This window comes from Chlorocebus sabaeus, chromosome 3 (assembly GCF_047675955.1).
Source record: "Chlorocebus sabaeus isolate Y175 chromosome 3, mChlSab1.0.hap1, whole genome shotgun sequence".
Lineage (NCBI taxonomy): Eukaryota > Metazoa > Chordata > Mammalia > Primates > Cercopithecidae > Chlorocebus > Chlorocebus sabaeus.
Window position 1 is genome coordinate 82,580,147 of NC_132906.1, and position 19,962 is coordinate 82,600,108.

Sequence of the window (19,962 nt, forward strand, 5' to 3'; positions counted from 1 at the left end):
TAAGCTCTTAATGCTTTTAAGCTGTCAAACAGGAAAAGGCTGGATAATTAAACCACAATGGAGAGCAAAAGCCTGAAATAAGCAGGAACAGTTGGCGGAAGGGAACACAGGAAGACCATTTCACGGTAGCGTAATTAGTAAACAATATAAACAAAAAGCAGTACAAGGTCTCAATCTGTTCAACGCTACAGATGATCTTCCAAGTGAAAGTGTAATGAATCCCAAGGACTACAGCACATGATGAAAGCTGGTACTTTATACTCTACATTCTTCCCTTTGGACAACTCTCTTACAGAAGGAGCATTTATTATAAATCCTCTATTTTCCAAATCCCAAGGAACTGCAGTGACGGGCAGTTACTAAGAGAGGGAAGAAGACTAAGCTGTAGAGCCTAGAGGATAACCTGGGAGGCTGTGGGCAGACCCACTCACTTTGTGAGCAATAAAGTAACAGAAGAGCAACCTCCAGAAAAGGAAAAAAAAGGGACAAAAGAAGAATTCATATGAATATCAAGTCTCATATTTAGTCACTTGACTACTAGTTTAACAGATAGTGAACAGAAACGGTAATCCCTACACCCATATATTCATAACCACCCAAATGCATGAATTCAGGTAAGACCTCATGTGTTCCCATCCTCCACCCCACCCCTATTCTCACTTCACTAACTTTGTGAGGATCGCCCCTGCTTTGTATGTGATTGAACTTTGAAGTCACCACTCATAACATTATGTTGAGGTTTCACAGCCTCCCCTTCCCCCCGGGAACAAACAGCCGATCATTATAATAGTTTCAGCTCTCCTGGAATCTTCAGGTCTCACAGAGAAAGCGGTTTCAACATCAAAGCAGGTAACTAGGTCATAAAGCACAGAATTTTAAAATGTAAAAGAACAAAAATGCACGCAAGGTCAGTGGTTCTGGAGAAAGTTAATGTGAGACAAAGGAGTATCTTGCCATTAATCTTCCTTGTTCCAGCATCATGCCATTCCATGGGTTCAGCCACATTCCTGCCACCCTTGCCTCTGTCCCCAGAAAGAAATAATTCCTCCTTTCCACACTGGAGTCAGCACATAGAGGACGTATCTTCCTATGGCATATCATAACTGAAACATGTTTTGCATTTTTTGAGTAATAAAAATGCAATGATATGGTTTGGCTGTGTCCCCACCCAAATCTCATCTTGAATTGTAGCTCCCATCATTCCCATGTATTGTGGGAGGGACCTGGTGAAAAATAACTGAATCATGGGGGTGGTTCCCCCATACTGTTTTCGTGGTAGTGACTAAGTCTCATGAGATCTGATGGTTTTATTAGGGGAAAACTCTTTTGCTTGGCTCTTATTCTCTCTTGCCTGCTGCCATGTAAGTTGTACCTTTCACCTTCCGCCCTGATTTGGAGGCCTCCCCAGCCACGTGGAACTGTGAGTCCATTAAACCTTTGTTTCTTTATAAATTACCCAGTGTCAGGAATATCTTTATCAGCATTATGAAAACAGACTAATGCATGCAACCACTTTACTTTAATACTTCTAACACAAGCATTACTCGTCCACGTAAAGGGACTTCTGCAGAGGGGGAAAGGCCACATTTTACCGTTAGCCAGACATTCCTGCCATCTTGTTTTCTCCATTCATAAGATTCTATCTCCACAACTCACAAAATCATGGCTACCCAGTCCAGAAACAAAGACAGTAAGACCAAAGACATTCACATTATGGTAAAAACCAAAGCCTGGTTTTCCAATAAATGTAAAGCAGTCAATGTTTTCTAGGATTGTTCCCTACAAACCATGGCTTCTCTCTGACGTGATTACCCTGTCATCCAAGTTCAGACAGAGCTGCTTGCCAGGTGCAGGGACAACGAAAGGGTACTGGAATCACCTGGGTGATTCATTATTGATATTTTACTTAATTTTGAGGCAGAATCTCGCTCTGTTGCCCAGGCTGGAGTGCAGTGCCGCAATCTCGTCTCACTGCAACCTCTGCCTCCCAGGTTCAAGTGATTCTCCTGTCTCAGCCTCCCAAGTAGCTGGGATTACAGACGTGCACCACCATGTCTGGCTATTTTTTGTATTTTTAGTAGAGACGTGGTTTTGCCATGTTGGCCAGGCTGGTCTTGAACTGATCTCAAGTGATCTGCCCACCTTGGCCTCCCAAAGTGCCAGGATTACAGGTATAAGCCACTGGGCCCAGTTTATTATTGTTATTTTAAAAATACAGATTCTCTATAGAGCCTTTGATGCCCTAAATGTGAGATGGGGTGGGACAGTCTGGATGCATGTCAATTTTGGAAACTACTAGTTGGGTTTTTTTTTTTTTTTTTTACAGAGGGAGAAGGAGCCAATGCAAAAGCTAGTCTTTACTGGAAAGATGAAACTTTACAGTACATTTTGAGTAACTTGGTGCAGGTGCTCAACGCACCAGCTTGTAATGGGTTCCACAGCTGGGGCATTGCTGGGTCTTGCCTTTGTGCAGCCAAAACCAGATGACAGCACTGTTGTCCTCTTCACAGATGCACCCACTATTTTCTTGTTGGTGAAGGAGGGGGCTAAATTAGGGTCTTCCTTGGTGCCTAAAGCTGTCTCGGGGGGTAGTACATTGTATGGGTCCAGTCCCTTCCTTGTGGTCATCATGACCTCCATCTCTAAGCCAGTCATCTACTTGTTATCAGTAGAAACACCACCTCCAGGATGGGTGTGGTGGCTTACGCCTGTAATCCCAGCACTTTGGGAGGCGGAGGTGGGTGGATCACAAGGTCAGGAGATTGAGACCATCCTGGCTAACACGGTGAAACCTTGTCTCTACTAAAAATACAAAAAATTAGCCGGGAGTGGTGGTGGGTGCCTGTAGTCCCAGCTACTCGGGAGGCTGAGGCAGGAGAATGGCGTGAACCCAGGAGGCGGAGCTTGCAGTGAGCCGAGATAGCGCCACTGCACTCCAGCCTGGGCGACTGAGGGAGACCCTGTCTCAAAAAAAAAAAAAAAAACCACTTCCAGAAGCTATGGCACGCACCGCGGCCGTGCCATTGGGATAGCCGGCTCTCAGGGCCTGTGTGCAGCCAAGCGCTCCAGCTCCATGAAGTATCCTTGAAAGCCATCACACCCACAACAAGCAGCAAAGGAAACTACCAGTTTTGACAACATAAGAATTCTTTAAAGGGAAGCTCTGTCTCAAAAAACAAAACAAAACAAAACAAAACCAAAAAAAAACAAAACAAAACAAAACCAACAAGCTTCAGGCCTTTAAAATGAGGGTAAGCAGGTATCTCTTTAGAACACGAGGATGCTTTCCTACCTGTAAGGCTAAGCTGGGTAAAATCTGGAAATCTACATATAAACTTCCGTGAAAGTCACATCACTATGGATATATTCCAGTTTGGTTAAAAGGAACAAAATTTTTTTTACTTAGCAATTTTTATCGAATACATCTAAATATATTAGGAACGTACATATCTGGTTTCTTGAAACCAAATTAAATGGTTGATTATAGGAAGAATACAACCATTCGTGTTTTAAGAATTTTGCTATGTGTTTGTCTCATTTTACTTTTGTCAAGAAAATCAAGAGCAATCAGATCTTCACAAACATCCTGTCAATAACCAAAAATATAAAGCTACTATAGAACACATTAGTTTTTATTTCCACCAAATAATGTCAAAGCCCTTTTAAGTAAATCCCATGCCCTCCAAAGCTGCTTTTGGGAGAAATGTTCCCTGCAGATGAAGAGCTCTGCTCCCTTGAAGAAGGAGAACAAGGGAACTCAGAAATCATACTACGGATTTGTTTATTTAATTTCTGTTCTTATTCAATTTTTGTTTTAAAAACAGAAACCCATGTTTATCAGGAAGTTACCCGTTGGAGCACTGTTTTACAGGGTGGATGGGATTTTTAACATTTTAATTTATTCCTTGGTTTAACCTTTTGCCTGGGTGACCTCTTAAACTTGACTAATTCACACTGCACCGCTCTCTAATGAGAGCTTTAAAAAATTACACATAAGGAAATCAAATAGCTACCTTCAAATGAGATAAAAACATGTGAAAGAACTTCATAAAATGTATGGGGTAGGTGGGTGTCACTATGTCATTTTTTTTTTTTTTTTTTTTTTTTTTTTTTTTGAGACGGAGTCTCGCTCTGTCGCCCGGGCTGGAGTGCAGTGGCCGGATCTCAGCTCACTGCAAGCTCCGCCTTCCGGGTTTACGCCATTCTCCTGCCTCAGCCTCCCGAGTAGCTGGGACTACAGGCGCCCACCACCTCGCCCGGCTATTTTTTTGTATTTTTTACTAGAGACAGGGTTTCACCGTGTTAGCCAGGATGGACTCGATCTCCTGACCTCGTGATCCGCTCGTCTCGGCCTCCCAAAGTGCTGGGATTACAGGCTTGAGCCACCGCGCCCGGCCACACTATGTCATTTTATTATAAATAAGAAAAAGAACCCATCTTTCCTTCCGTAGGCATGGCACCCCGAGCTTACCAGACGCCCGAGGTTGTAGTAACAATCTGGGTATTTCCTTCTGTGTTTAATTGCCATCCGGTAACTTTGCTCTGCGGCTTCAAACCGTTTCAGGCTGTTCTGCACTATGCCTAGATTCATCCACGCAGCAGCAAAGTCTGGCCTAGAGGAGCAGTTTTCACAAAGATAAACAAGAAGACAAAAGGCTTAGATGTTGGAATGCAGGAGCTCCTTTCTTTGTCACTAGCATAATTATAAAAACAATGCTTACTGTATTCGAACAGCCAAAGACAGCAACTCCTCAGCTTCCTGTAGCTCATTCCTTTCTTTTAAGATATTTCCAAGATTATTCATGGCATGAACGTACTTGGGATTTAATCTGGAAGTTGAGAGAAAAACCAAGCTGACCATTAAATACTCAGTGTAAGTTTTTACTAAACTCTCAGGAATCGGCAAAGATATTGTAAAGTTGGGGTCTTTAAAGGAATGGGTGTTTCATACCAGAAAGTGAAAATGATCTGTGTACATAATTCCTCTGTAAGACATACTCGCCATACCTTACGGCTTCCCGGTAGTATCTGATGGCAGCTGTCTGGTTGCCTTTATCAGCCAGGTTTTTGCCAATGTTGTAGTGAACCTGCAGAGAGAGAATAACTGGGCCATCAGCAGATAGACTTCTTGTTCAGAGCCTGGACCCCATGATATCTTCTAACTGAAGACAAAAGGATGAGGAAAAAAATCACCCACCAGAACTTTAGCTAAAACCTTACAGGGTTTAGGAGTCGCTTGTGCTTTCATCTCCAACCCTGTAACAGGATCAGAAGAAAGGGGGTACAGGCATGGTACAACTCTAAAGCACAACAGAAGGGAAATAACTAAAGACTTCACCAGAGAAAGCCAGAAAACTACAAAGCTGGGCTTTTTAAAATTTTACTTTTGATTTTTAGAGATGGGGTCTTGCTATGTTGCCCAGGCTGGAGTGTAGTAGCTATGCACAGGTGCAATTATAGCGTACTGCAGCCTTGAACTCCTGGGATTCAGGGATTCTCTTGCCTTAGCCTCTCAAGTAGCTGGGACTACAGATATACACCACCACACCTGGCTTGTTTTTATCATCAAAACCTCAAATCCCCCTCACCTACACACTCCACAAGAGTTAACAAAGTCCAGTCTCATGTGGACATGAGTAGAAGAAAGCATGATTCTGTCCACCCATTTAAACAAATATGACCCTTTCTTGGATGACACCTTTCTTTTATAGCTAGCATCACGAGCATTTTACTCTGTATCTGTTCTAAGCAGAATGTTTATGGACTCCCCAAATCCAAATGTGGAAATCCTGACTCCTAATGTGATGGTGTTGGGAAGCAGGGCCTGTGGGAGGTGATTGGGTCATGAGGGTGGAGGCCCATGAATGGATCAGTGCCCTCATCAAAGAGGCCCTGGAGAGCTCCCATGCCCCCTTTCTGCCACATGAGGACACAGTGAGAAGACCGTCTGTGAACCAGGAGGCAGGCCCTCACCACACAACCAACTGCCTGCACCTTGATGGGCTTTCCAGCCTCTGGCATTGTGAGAAGTGAGTGTCTGCTGTTGAAGCCACCCTGTCTCTGGTATTATTCTCACAGGCCTCAGTGTGGCTGGAGCATGCAGAGCAGGGATGCAGGCTAGAGAGCCCAGGAGGAGCAGCTGTGCTCGCAGGGAACCCTGAGCAAGGGCAGGCTTGGATCAGTCGTTGTCCTCAGAGCCACGAGGCTGGGGCGGGGCGGGGTCTGTAAGTGTGTGAGTGCCCCAGGGCTGCAGCAATAAAGCACCACACACTGAGGGGCTTAACACAACACACTTCTCTCACAGTCCCGGAGGCTGAGATCACGGTGTTGGCAGGGCCGGTCCCATCACAGGCTGAGAGAGCGACTGCTCCCTGCCTTTCTCCTGTCTCACGGTGCTTGCCCGTAATCTCTGGCTTGCAGATGCCTCGCTCCCACCTCTGCCTCTGTCTTCATAACCATCTCACCTCTTGTCTGTCTCCCTGTCTTCAAAGGACACCAGTCACATTGGATTAAGGGCCCACCATCCTCCTGGATGACCTCATCTTAACTGACATCTTAATTACATCAGCAACAACCCTTTTCCCAAAAAAGACTATACTCCCAGGTCCCAGGGGTTAGGATTAGAGTGTAGCTTTTGGGAGGCACAATTAAACCCACAGCAGGAGGCCGGGGCGGGGCTGGCAGAGGTCGTCATCAGGTTTATGTCCATAGGAAACAAATCCCGTGGTGGGAAAGGGATGTGAGTAGGGGAGAAGCGGATGTCAGGGCCTCCGGGGAGGCTGTGGCTGCAGTCCTAGCAGAGAGGTCAGCATACTGAACTAGGGTGCTGGTGAATCTGTGGAGGGGTTTGAAGAACAGTGAGGAAACAAAAAGCATAGAAACTGGTGACCACCTGATAGGAGAGAGGGAAGTGTGTCAAGAACAAATGGTAAGTTCGCAACATTCAGGACAGAATGTGTGTGATGCCTTTCAAGAGACGTGATGGGCGATCAGGCTTGTTCAGGGGGACAGGATAGGCCGACGTGGAAGTCCACGGTCACCATCCATCTCCAAAGTTCTTTTCATTTTGCAAATCTGAAACTCTGTACCCATCCTCCCCTTCACCGAACCCTGGCAACCTCCGTTCATTTTCCATCTCTACGCATCTGACTCCCATGTACCTCATGTAAGTGGAATTGTACAAGATTTGTCCATTTGTGTCACTTGTGCCAGAATTTCCTTCCTTTTGTGGCTGAATAATATTCTCTTGCATGAGTACACCACATTCTGTTTGTCCATTTGTCCCTGGATGGACACCCTGGGAGGCTTCCTTTTAGCTGTTGTGAATAAAGCTGCTATGAACATGGGTGTACAGATATCTCTCTGAGTCTCTGCTTTCAGTCCTTTTGGGCATTTGCCTGGAAATGGAATTGTTGGATAACAGAATTCTGTTTTTAATTTTTTGAGGTACTAACATGGATAATTTTATGTTATAGGAATTTTACCTCCATTAAAAAAAAAAAGAGAATGAGGAAAGGATTTTCAATGATTGAAGAGGAAGTGAAGTAGGCTGGATAGAATGGGGCTCCCAGCTGCCAATTTACTAGGAATTCTCAGGTCTCCTTGGAATGAGGGCATCAGGGAAGCCAACGTCTGGTAGTTTCTCAAGTATATGTGGGCTTAGAATAAATGACAAAAGAAAAAAGTAGGGACCTGAACTAAGCCCAGGGCAGCAAGACTACACAAGCTCAAGAAGACTACAATAAAAAGAATGTGTTGGCTGGGCGCAGTGGCTCATGCCTGTAATCCTAGTACTCTAGGAGGCAAGGTGGGTGGATCACCTGAGGTCAGGAGTTCGAGACCAGCACGTCCAACATGGTGAAACCCCATCTCTACTAAAAATACAAAAATTAGCTGGGCGTGGTGGTGCACGCCTATAATCTCAGCTACTCAGGAGGGTGAGACAGGAGAATTGCTTGAACCCAGGAGATGGAGGTTGCAGTGAGGCGAGAGCAAGCCACTGCACTTCAGCCAGGGTGACAGAGTAAGACTCTGTCTCACACACACACACACACACACACACAAAATAAAAATAAAAATAAAAAGTATTTGTTGATGACCAAAAGCTCCTTTTGGGACTTTACAATACAAAGGGAGTAGCAAGCCCAGAGGAGGTGATGCTATAGAAACTCAATCAGAAGCATGAAGTGTGGGTGCTGCTAACAACAGTCACGGTGAATGGTAAGATGGTGTGTAGCTGGCACGCCTCGAGTGGCACCCACCAGCTGGGTGTGGTGTTGCGTGCTGTGTGATCGCAGTCTCTCCTCACGGTGGCTCAAGGCCGTGGCTGCTGTGACCCTCTCTTCTGCGTTGGTAAACTGCTTTGGGCTTTGGGGCCGTTCAGCATCTCATCTAGGGCTGTGAAGTTGGACTGGAACCAGGCTCTGACGCCTGTGTTTCTTCCCACTAGATAATACACATTGATTACAGTGCTGGGGGACGATGAGGGTGACTGCTCGAGGCACTTTCTAGATCCATTCATTCATACCACTGGCCTTTTTCCTAAGTAAAATCACATTTCTTTTTATATGGTATTGTCCCCCAAAGTTCACATTAAACCCTCAGCACCCCAGAATGAAAATGTATTTGGAGGTAGGGTCTTTAAAGAGGTACGTAAGGTCAAATGAGGTCATATGGTTGGGCCCCCATCCATATGACCCCAATCCAGTCTGAATGGCGTCCTTACGGGAAGAGGAAATATGGACACAGACACCAGAGATGTGTGTGCACAGAAGACAAATCACGTGAGGACACAGGGGGAAGGCACTGTCTGCAAGCCAAGGAGAGAGGCCTCACGAGAAACCAACCTTGCTGACACCTTGATCTGCCAATTCCATCATTTACAACTGTGAGAAAATAAACTGTGGTCTAAGCCACCCAATCTCTGTCTCTCTGTGTGTGTGTGTGTGTTTATAGCAGCCTGAGAAGACTAACAAAATCTCGAAATATAGAAGTGGTTTAAACACATTCAAGTAACATTATGTCGGACACTACTTTCAAATGACCCCTGAAAACACAACCACATCCTGCCTTATCCATCTTAACCTACAGTTACAGCACTTCCTCAAACATACTTAGATTTCTGGAAGAGTATGCAGCAGTGCGTATTAACAGGTTTCCTTAACGGTCAATTTAAAAGCATGTAGATTTATGTTTAACCACTCTGATGAAAGGACTCATAAGCAGAGAAATCGCAGATGATAAAAATGTGTGTACTACTGTGCACTACACAGTAGAATTTAAACTTTCCGCATCAAATTATTGTCCATTCATAGGCATTTTCATCCTTAAACTGTATCTTGGAGGAGGCTCAGTTAATGCTATCGCCGAAGTGTGTGTTGAGAAAAGTGCTCTAAATGATTAGAATTTGAGCTTTCCCCAACCCAGCTTGGACATATGACTTTACCTCCTCTCCTATGCACAAAAGAACCTAGGGTCAGATAATCCAATCTGCCAGTGATGTCTTTGTGGTCTTCAGAATACAAATATAGCTTCTACTCAGACACCAACATGACGCCCGCCTCTTCCGCCCCAAGCTCCTGCTGTTTCCCTTTGTTCCAGGCAAATTCTGTTTTCTCAATAAAAAGCCCAGACAAAGTGTTCAACCGCCCTCTGCAGTATAGACAGTGTTCTGTTAGACACTCAGAATGCCAGAGACCAGAAGATCAAGGGAGAAGGATGTGGGACTCTGGAACAGGAACTAGTTAAAAATCTGATACAGCCTTAGAAGGCAGGCCATCCTTAAGAACTGGTAAACAGGTTTCCCCAAAGGCCAGCTTTATCCTATGGGTTAGGTAGAGGGAATTCTTTGAATAAAAAATAGCTGCCTAGATTGCAAAACAAAACAAAACAGAACAAAAATCTCACAACCAGGTCACTTAAAATAGTGTTTAGAGAATGTGTGACTTTTGTTTCCCTGAAATACAAATGATTGGAAAAGCTTATTGATTCTTCAACCTTCCCCTAGCATTTGTGATGCACACGCTGAGGCAATGAACTAGCACAGGAGCAGCTGAAGATGAAACAACCATTACAACCCAGTGACATGTAAACGCAAGAAAGTAAGAGTATTGGTTATGAAAGGCACCTTTAATACCAGGGCTGATTTGTTATAAATATTCTGGCAACATCTACTGTTAAAATGTTTTGAAAACATAAAAATCCTATAACATCCTGGGTCACTTACTCTTTAAGAAAATACCTCATTGTGGCATACGATCTGTTTCATTGTTAACAGAATTTATTATAGAATTGTATCACAGAGTTGATACTGTGACATACTTTTAAGTCTTAAAAACTATAAAAATGATTTATAAGTATACTTGGTATCTTATCCATAGTAGTCTCAGTGAATTCAATTTCCATTTGGCTCAATTCAATAACTAATATTGAGTGTCTACCATATGCAAGGCACTGTGGGTAATTTACATGCAGACCAGGCACCCGCACCACCTACATTGACATTGCAATCTCTCAGAAAAGATGAGTCTTAACTCATACATCTGGCCCTACACTAGAGCCAGTTGCCAATTTCTTACTTTATATTCAATAGATAGCAAATGAAACCAGTATAGAATATATGTCCCTTATAATAACGGGACTGAAGGAAACCAGTGTCTTCCTGAGATTTCTTTCCTAAAATTAACTTAGATTTTTTCAAAAAAAAAAAAAAAAAAAAAGAAGTAAAGATAATTTTATGACACTTCAATTTAAAAAGAAACCCCTAAAAATCTCGATCTTGCATATATTGAATAGTATCATTGAAAAATATTCTTGAGAAAGGACTATTACCACTGGGTCCATTTTGAAGATGAGGTCTTATATGTATTCCTTAAATTAAGAAGAGGAAACCACATTCTCTCTCTCTCTCTCTCTCTCTCACTCTTACCCTCTTTCTCCTAATACTTATGTGCATGCCCACAAGTGCACACTCTGTGTTTTCTAGCCTGTCACATATGAAATCACTTCCTGGGCAGATTTTTGGGTTCAGACATCACCTGTGTTCCACCCCCCTTATTTACTAGAGGCACCTGGGCACATGCATACCAGGTATCTCTCGAGCCACCTACATTACTAACCTAGATAATGTCAGTTTAATCTTGCTATGCCTCAGTTTCTCTCATCTGGGAAAATAGAGAAAATAATGCCCTCTCTCTCTAAAAAGCTGAGTGACAGGATAATAGAGATGAATTATAGAGCCTTTGTAAACAAATGTGAACTCCTTGTGATGAGGAATTCCACAAATGGAAGGGGCAATTACTATGATTCAAACAGTAAAGGAAAAATAAGGCAGATCTACTAATGCTTATGAAATTAAATCACAGGCAATTTATTTTTGGTAGCATAAAATAAATTGATAAGTCAGCAAATCAAACTAAATATAAAAGCTGAAAGTAATTCATTATTTTATCTAAGTCTCTTAACTGTAAAATATGAACGAGAGGTTTTAATCTAAGAAAAAGATAAGTAGCCAGTATCTCTTATATATTATTCTTTACTTAAGGTTCATAATAAGATGTCAACTATTCATTAGTTTTGTTTACATAATTTTGTCTGAAATCATTCTTTCCCTTAAATATGGAACATACACATGAAACAGATCCAGAGAGTGCCCCGTCTCCACCCAGAAGGATTGCATTTAAGCAATCTAGGCAGCTCTTATTCTGAGGACCTAAGACAGAATGAATCATTATTTAATGATAATAATCTATACTAACAGGAAATTCTTCTAACCTAACTCCCTTGGCCCCCATTTTGAGCAAATAGCATTCTGCTCAAAATAATGCAAAACCCAAACTGAAATGAGCCTACAAAAGCTGACACTTGGCTGGGCGCGGCAGCTCATGCCTATAATCCCAGCACTTTGGGAGGCCGAGGCTGGGCGAATCACGAGGTCAGGAGTTTGAGACCAGCCTGGCTAACATAGTGAAACCCCGTCTCTACTAAAAATACAAAAATTAGCCAGGCATGGTGGTGCAAGCCTGTAGTCTCAGCTACTCGGGAGGCTGAGGCAGGAGAATCGCTTGAACCCGGGGCGGAGGTTGCAGTGAGCTGAGATCGCACCACTGCACTCCAGCCTGGGTGACAGCGCAAGACTCCGTCTCAGAGGAAAAAAAAAAAAAAGCTAACACTTTCTGAGCACCTACTATGTGCTGGCCACCGTGTGAGGGCATTTTAGTTCACTCAGCCCTAACAACAAACCCAGCAGATGGGTATTATCCGATTCTGATAGAAAAGGGCATGAAAAGTTTTAAAAAGTGTAGTTTTGCCCAAAGAGGCACCAGCTAGTCAAGTGAAGAGCCTGGATTCATCAAGAATACAAGTGAAAAAATTCCTACCAGACTGCTTCAACCAAAAACATTGCCAATTTTAGAGCACAGTCACGCATTACTTAATGACAACAAGGATACATTCTGAGAAATGCATTGTCAGGTGATTTTGTCATTGTTTGAACATCACAGAGTGTACTTACACAACCCTAGATGGTACAGCCTACTATACACCTAGGCTATGTGCGGTCTAGCCTGCTGCTCTAAGGCCAGAAACCTGTGTAGCGTGTGACTGTACTGAGTGCTGGAGGCAGTGGTAACACAGTGGTAAGGATGTGTGTATCTAAACATAGAAAAGAGGCAGTAAAAATATTGGTCAGGGGCAGTGGCTCACGCAGCATCTGGGAGGCTGAAGTGGGTGGATCACTCGAGGTCAGGAGTTCAAGATCAGCTTGGCCAACATGGTGAAACCCTGTCTCTACTAAAAATAAAAAAATTAGCTGGGTGTGGTAGCAGGTACCTATAATCTAGCTACTCAGGAGGCTGAGGCAGGAGAATCCCTTGAACCCGGGAGGTGGAGGCTGCAGTGAGCCGAGATCACACCACTGGACTCCAGCCTGAGTGACAGAGTAAGACCCAGTTTCAAAAAAAAAAAAAAGGTATAATTTTATGGGACCACAGTCATATATATGCTATATGCGGTCTGCTCACTGAAACAGTGTTACATGGCACATGACTGTATGTACATTTATGTTTACCTAATCTGACCCCCAAAATATCACAAGCAGGGGACCCAAAGGTGACAAAAATGTGTACTATTGTGCAGCACACAGCATAATTTAAACTTCCTGAACCAAATTATTGCCAATTTGTAGGTATTACTACCCCTTTAAATTATAGCTTGAAGGAGGCTAGTTAATGCTATCACTAGAGAGTGGCTTTTGAAAAGTGTGCTCTAGACGTCAGAATCTGTGCCACAGCCACTGTCAGTCTGAATACGCAATGTCACCTCCCCTGAAGCTACTTCAAAGGGTGAGTAGATCATCTGGAAGATAAGTAAGACCTCATTAGAGTCATCTGTTTCATTGATATTGTCTGCTTTTAAATGATTTCAATTTTGGCTGAGTGGAATTTTAATGAATCTTATCAAAATCATTAAAAAAAACACACACACAACAAAGAAAAACCCAAGTATTCGGTCATGTCTTACATTAAATACTGTACGACAGGAAATGTTCTTATTCAGCCCAAGAACTTAACAGATACTCTAGTAAGGTCTCTTTAAAAGAAATCTGGCAGCTAGGTACCTTGGCATTGAGGGGACACACAGACAGAGCGCTTCTGAAAAGCTGTTCCTCACTCCGCCACTGGCCGCTGCGCACCACGCATCTCAGCATGTTGATGAGTAAGATCCCCAGCACGACAGCAGCAATCAGTTTCTTAAGAACAGAGAGACATGGTAAATGTCACCGGTGAGATGCGTCCGGTCGTTTTGTCCATCAATCAGCACCACTCTCGGTTGATACTTTTTTTTTTTTTTTTTTTTTTGAGACGGAGTCTCGCTCTGTCGCCCAGGCTGGAGTGCAGTGGCGCGGTCTCCGCTCATTGCAAGCTCCGCCTCCCGGGTTCACGCCATTCTCCTGCCTCAGCCTCCGGAGTAGTTGGGACTACAGGCGCCCCCCACCACGCCCGGCTAATTTTTTGTATTTCTAGTAGAGATGGGGTTTCCCCATGTTGGCCAGGATGGTCTCGATCTCTTGACCTCGTGATTCACTGCCTTGGCCTCCCAAAGTACTGGGATTACAGGCGTGAGCCACCGCGTCTGGTGGCTGATACCTTTTTCTTGGTATGTTTGCTCAGGGCTCCAAATCCAAAAGTCAGCAGCACACAGTAGCCAATGCTGGGGAGGTAGAGGACTCGCTCCGCGACCACGAAGCCCACTCGGAAGAACAGGTTACTCGCGGGGAGAAATGGGATAACGAGAAATCCCAGGCCCAGAGTAAGGATCCTGGATGATGAAAAGTATTTAAATAAATGGCTATTTCCAGACTTCTCAAGAAAAACGTCTTACTCCACATTAAATTAATGCTAAAGACCTTTTCTTTTCCATGTCATCAACAGAGAAAAGATATTGTTTCAGCCAAAGGATATCATCGGTAGAGAGAGTTTAGCATGTGGCAGCATGTGGATAAGGCATAAAAATATTCCTCAGGCACTTCATAGCGAGTCTAAGGGTAAAACTTAAAAGCTAGACAATTCGTGTGGAGAAAGTTAGAATGACCACATTTCTGAGGCCTTATTAATTCCTCTACTCCTTACTATGCCTTAACCCGTTTAGGTACTGAACAGTTCAGTGGATACTGTAGGTCTCAATTAATTAAAAAACTGTCCCAATCAGTTTTCATGGGGGAAAAATTTTCCTCCAAAATGTAATGAGAATACTAACACTGAAGCAGTTTAAAGTTTATGAAATCTGAAATAAACAAATACCATTATTTGGTTGCTACATCACCATAAATTTCAGTCAGGGCGATACGAAGCTGAGCACTGAAACACTTCTAGAACCACTTGATCATTCCCAATGTCCCCTATGATGCATGAGGATGAATTAAGACTCTAGGTCCATTTTGGTGGCTCCTTCCTGGGCCCCGTGGCTACAGTATTTCTTTAAAAATCCCATTTCCTGTGGATAACGGAACGGGGACGAAAGTTTGTGGCCCTTTAGAATTACCAACTGATTTAAGACACAGGTAAACGTAAAACTTAATTTATTTTGAGAAATTACTAATTCCATAAACACTTAGGCTTAAAAGAAATCACCTTAAACAGTTTTCTTTTTCATGAAACACATTTGTTTTCCCCAATTATTTTCTCAATAACTTTTCTTTTTTTCCATCAAGAAAGAACAGTCTCTTTGGGGCAGTGGCTTGTTTTGTCCCCAGCAACAACAGAAGGAATCACGGCAGCGTTCACTGGGGTGTTTTAAGGAAGAATTGTGCAATAATGGGCACAACACACATCAATTACACTCTCTGTTCTGACCGTAAATTACTCTTTACCACCTATGGCGAAAAGGATCGCAAAATGCTACTTCCTGGGGAAAGGGGGAGGGAGGGATGAAGCAGTCATCCGTAGCCCCTCTTCCAGCCTCGCTCCCCACCGACGGAAGCCAGCCATGGATTCCGAATGGATGGAACTCATCCTAGCCATAAATATGCATTTGAAACAAATGTCCTTAGATGTGACTTCCACAAAATCGTTAAAATGATCAGCGCAGGATTTCACAAAACGCTTCTGACTCAACCAGCGTGGAACTTAAGATTCAGTGCTGCCTCTTACCTTCTCTTGTGGCCGTCTTCAGAGCACAGGGCTTGGCATATTAGGCCAATTAGGCAGAACCAGAGCGCTGCAAGTGCAATTACCCTCCAGTCACTGACGGACTTAATGAGGGGGATGCAGCCCATTGACCAATCAAAACACAGCCACCAGGGACACAGCAGCAGCCAGGCATTCAATGAATAGTAGTAATTGTAGTTTATGGCCTGTCGGTCAAAAGGAAAACAAACATTTATTTGATACTGAACTTAAAAAACATATATATATGCACTAACTTCACTTTTGAGGCACTCATATGCTTCTGTTCAATGAAAGCAGTTGTATCAACTAAAATGTTGCCAACTTGTATTACAAGTTGTAATACAGGCTGTAGTCTGTAATGTGTTAAATGCATTCAGATTTTGGTATATAAAAATATGGCAAAGCCACCAGACTACGCAACACATTCATTATATTTCTGGCCAAGCTATGATCTATTTGCTGCCTGAAGCCCATGACCTCTGAAATCTGAGGCCCCAGGGTCACCTATGCACCCAATAACATAACAGTGTTCGATGGCTGTTCTCTTGATTTTGGTCTCTAAGAAATGCCACAGCTAAGAATTTGTGGCTTGATACTCCTGCCTTTAGAAAAAAAGGCAAATCTAAAAGAATAGTCTTATACCACTAGTCTTCTAAAGATACCAAGAAGGTTATATTTAGTCTTAACCCAGCCACAGGGTTAGGTAGCCCTTTCACAGGACTGGCAAGGACCCTTAGGTGAGAAGGAACCACCCTCTTTACTCCTCATTAGAACAGAAATGCAAAGAGCTTCCGCACGCCCTTTCAACCCCCTCAGGAAGACCTGCTTTCATCCCAGAACATCTTCAGTAATCGCAAACAAACATGGAGGTGGCCCGTGTATTGGGGATTCTGTTGGCGTGGAGGGGAGTGAGACGAGGAGGAGGGGTGAGGGATCTGGGAATCTGGTGGGGGAAGAAAACAGTCCAGGGAGTGGCAGGCTCAGAACTCACCCTCACCAGCATGCTGTCAGCAAAGGACGCCGGATTGTCCACCTCGGTGAAGGCCGGCGGGCCCGTGCCCATGATCCTCCAGCGCACATAGAGCATCCCAGCCCCTCCGGAGGTGAGCAGGGTCATTCTGAAGAGGAGGCCCCCGTTCCTGAGCATGCCGAGACTCTGCAAGGACACCGCAAAGCCCCAGAGGTGGCTGATTTTCAAATAAAAGTGTGGCTGAGCCAGGTACAGATGTGCAGCAATTCTGCCTGAACTACTTCAACACCGTGCTTTAAAAGGTTGGTTATTGTAGAATTCAGAATCACAAGGAATATTTGAAAATGGCATTTTAAATCAGCTGGTACTTGACATTTTCCATGTCTGGGCTGGAGATAAAAGTGCAGACTCACCTCTAATGACTTGTCCTTATGCAGTACCTTCTGGACAATTTCCAGAACATTGAATTTGCCTATCACCAAGATGTCAAATACTGCATTCAAACCCTAAGAAAGCAAAGCAAGACAATCAGCCACGGGAGAGCGTGGCTCTGTTAGGCAGCAATTAGACTTCACAATTTCATTACTCCGTCTAGACAAGGAACACATAGAGGATCACAGAGGACCTCTGCAGCTCTCTAAAAAACCACAAAACAGCCCTCCTCCATTTCTATGAAATTAGCTCAAGGTAATAGATCATATTTATTATTTAGTAAGCCCCTGATAGTAATGATTTCACAGTCTACATGTAGGAGTTCTACAAGATTCAGGATAACTAGAAATTTGGGATTCCTAGGAAAAGCCCTCAAGAGATCCCTCCCCCCGCTTTTTTTGGTCACTATAAAACAGTCCTTTAGTTCATGCAACAGACTGTTTTCCTGGGCAGTAATCATACTGGAAGATAAAGGCAGCCATCAACCTCAAAAACCCAGCCACATAAGTGAACCTTAAGTACCAGCGGACTTCGGCATCTTTATAAATGGGATGAACATACATGATAATCTCTGATGGAGCTCTGGAGATCTCTTGTGCAGAAATCTAGTTGTCCGGTAGTTTTCTCCCTGGGTTACAGCTAGATGACATCTCCCAGCCTCCCCTGCAGTTAAGCTAGGTCGAAGGGCTGAGTTCTAGCCTTATGGAATGTGGGAGAAGTGATGTGTACCTTTTTGGAGGTTTGGTTGTAAAACTTGGGCACACATTCCCACGTGGTTTCCCCTTCCAGCTGGCTGGAATGGAGATGCCCAAGGTGACTTTGGAAACCACACATTGATGACAGCAGGCCTTTGCCAGGTGGGGCCATGGTGTGGAGGATGGCCACCTCTATTAATTTACAGCTCTGCCCATGACCCATGAAGGGAACAACAACTTCAATTAGCTGTCCACCTATGTTAACAGTTTCCAATTGCACCACAATAGTTACTTTCTAGCAGGTAAAATTAAACCTGTAGCTACAGGCGAAAGCAGAGATGGGCCTTGGATTCTATTCTCTCTCCTGCAATGGACTTTCTACAAATGTCACTGCTGCAGGCAACGTCATCGACAGAACTCCCTGCTCAATCTGGATAAAGTGGACTGCACATGCTCAGTGGATATAGTTAGAGCTGCCCCTAAATGACTTGGGTCTCTTTAATATGATCTTCTTTGCAGCAAAGGAGATCACACATCATCAGAAGTCAGTGGTAATTTGTGGTTTTCAGAGCAAGGATGACATCCCTACTTAACCCTCTCCCGGAAATGCTAGGAGCCACTAATTATCCGATACATGGGCCAGTGCTGGGTTAATCAGTTCAAAGAATCCTGATTTTATTCACCCATGTGAGACATGATCTTAGTGGGCCACAGAAGACGGTTTCTGCCTGGTTGAAAACCACTTTCTAGAAGGCAGATGCTCCCTGCGTAGCAGCCATTGTCTTCTCACAGTTTTCCTGTGAGCTGCTGGACAGTTACCAGGGGATGGCAGGGTCATGTGGTGAACAGGCCTGAGCCAAACACAAGACTGCCCCCTTCCCTCTTAAATGCTTCATCAGAATGGCCCCGTTTTAATCCAATTTTGAGAATGGCTACCTTCCACTGTATCTTTATTCATGTAAATTCAACCGAATTCTCTCCTGCTCCTGAAAAACGGCACAGCGGAGGCCTGGTGCAGTGGCTCATGCCTGGAATCCCAGCACTTCGGGAGGCTGAGGTGGGTGGATCACCTGAGGTCAGGAGTTTGAGACCAGCCTGGCCAACATAGTAAAACCCCGTCTCCACTAAAAATATAAAAATTACTCAGGCGTGGTGGCACACGCCTGTAATCCCAGCTACTCGGGAGGCTGAGGCAGGAGAATCGCCTGAACCTGGGAGGCGGAGGTTGCAGTGAGCTGAGATTACACCACTGCACTCCGGCGAGAGCGACAAGAGAGAACCCTGTCTCGAATAAAAATAAAAATAAAAATAAAAAATAAAATAATAAAATAAAATAGTGCACAGAGGAGCCTCCTGAGGACCTTGTGGAAGGAAATTCTTACTCAGCAGGCCTGGGGAGGGGGTGGGGCCTGGGATCCTGAATTCCCAACATGCTCCCAGATATTGCTGATGCTTCTGGTCCTCAAACCACACTTCATATTAGGGCAAGGGTCTAAAACCAGTGGTTCTCAGGGACGGCTGTGCCCCCCGGGGGGTGTCTGGCACTGTCTGGAGACATTTTAGGTTGTCACAACTGAGAGGTTCCGCTGGCACCCAATAGGTAGAGGCCAGGGACGCCGCTAAACATCCCACAAAGCCCAGAACAGCCCCCACGAGAAAGAATTGTCTGCTGTAAAACATTAATAGTGCCAAGGTTGAGAAACACTGTTTTAGAGCAAATTTAAAGAAAATTAACTCATGAAATTCAAGTATCTTTCCACGGTAATTCTCCCTATACCATCTCCTTGCTAGCTTAATCTTAATAGATACAACCTAATACAACCACTGATTGTTGCCTTGACTTGTATCAAGCCCCAAACGGCTTTAATTGTTCTTTCCTTTCCAAGCTATTTCTATATGATCATTCTAATCCCACGACTCGGCCAGGCGCGATGGCTCATGCCTGTAATCCCAAGGCTAGGAGTTTGAGACCAGTCTGGCCAACACAGGGAGACCCCATCTCCACAAAAAAATTTTAGAAAATTAGCCGGGGTGGTGGCACGCACCTACAGTACCAGCTACTTGGGAGGCTGAGGTGGGAGGATCGTTGAGGCTGCAGTGAGCTATAATCGTGCCACTGCCCTCCAGCCAGGGTGACAGAGCGAGACTCTGTCTCAAAAAAAAAAAAGGAGAAAAAATTCCACATCTTTCCATTTTTCTA

The 19,962-nt window shown here is 44.1% G+C and overlaps 1 protein-coding gene across 5 annotated transcripts in view; it reads right to left on the reverse strand.

Annotated features, from left to right (window-relative positions):
- The window catches only part of TMTC4 (transmembrane O-mannosyltransferase targeting cadherins 4), a 70,126-nt gene that overhangs the window by 15,837 nt on the left and 34,327 nt on the right, over positions 1-19,962 (reverse strand). For 4 of the 5 annotated variants that reach the window (XM_007960791.3, XM_007960797.3, XM_073014475.1 and 1 more), the window contains 8 exons: positions 17,049-17,141; positions 16,657-16,821; positions 15,648-15,850; positions 14,145-14,316; positions 13,616-13,747; positions 5,008-5,087; positions 4,722-4,829; positions 4,472-4,613 (listed from right to left, as the gene is read on the reverse strand). In XM_007960791.3, coding sequence (XP_007958982.2) covers positions 4,472-4,613; positions 4,722-4,829; positions 5,008-5,087; positions 13,616-13,747; positions 14,145-14,316; positions 15,648-15,850; positions 16,657-16,821; positions 17,049-17,141 — 1,095 coding nt within the window. Of the gene's footprint in view, positions 1-4,471; positions 4,614-4,721; positions 4,830-5,007; positions 5,088-13,615; positions 13,748-14,144; positions 14,317-15,647; positions 15,851-16,656; positions 16,822-17,048; positions 17,142-17,796; positions 17,971-19,962 lie in introns of all 5 variants that reach the window. The other variant, XM_073014476.1, reaches the window with a different exon arrangement.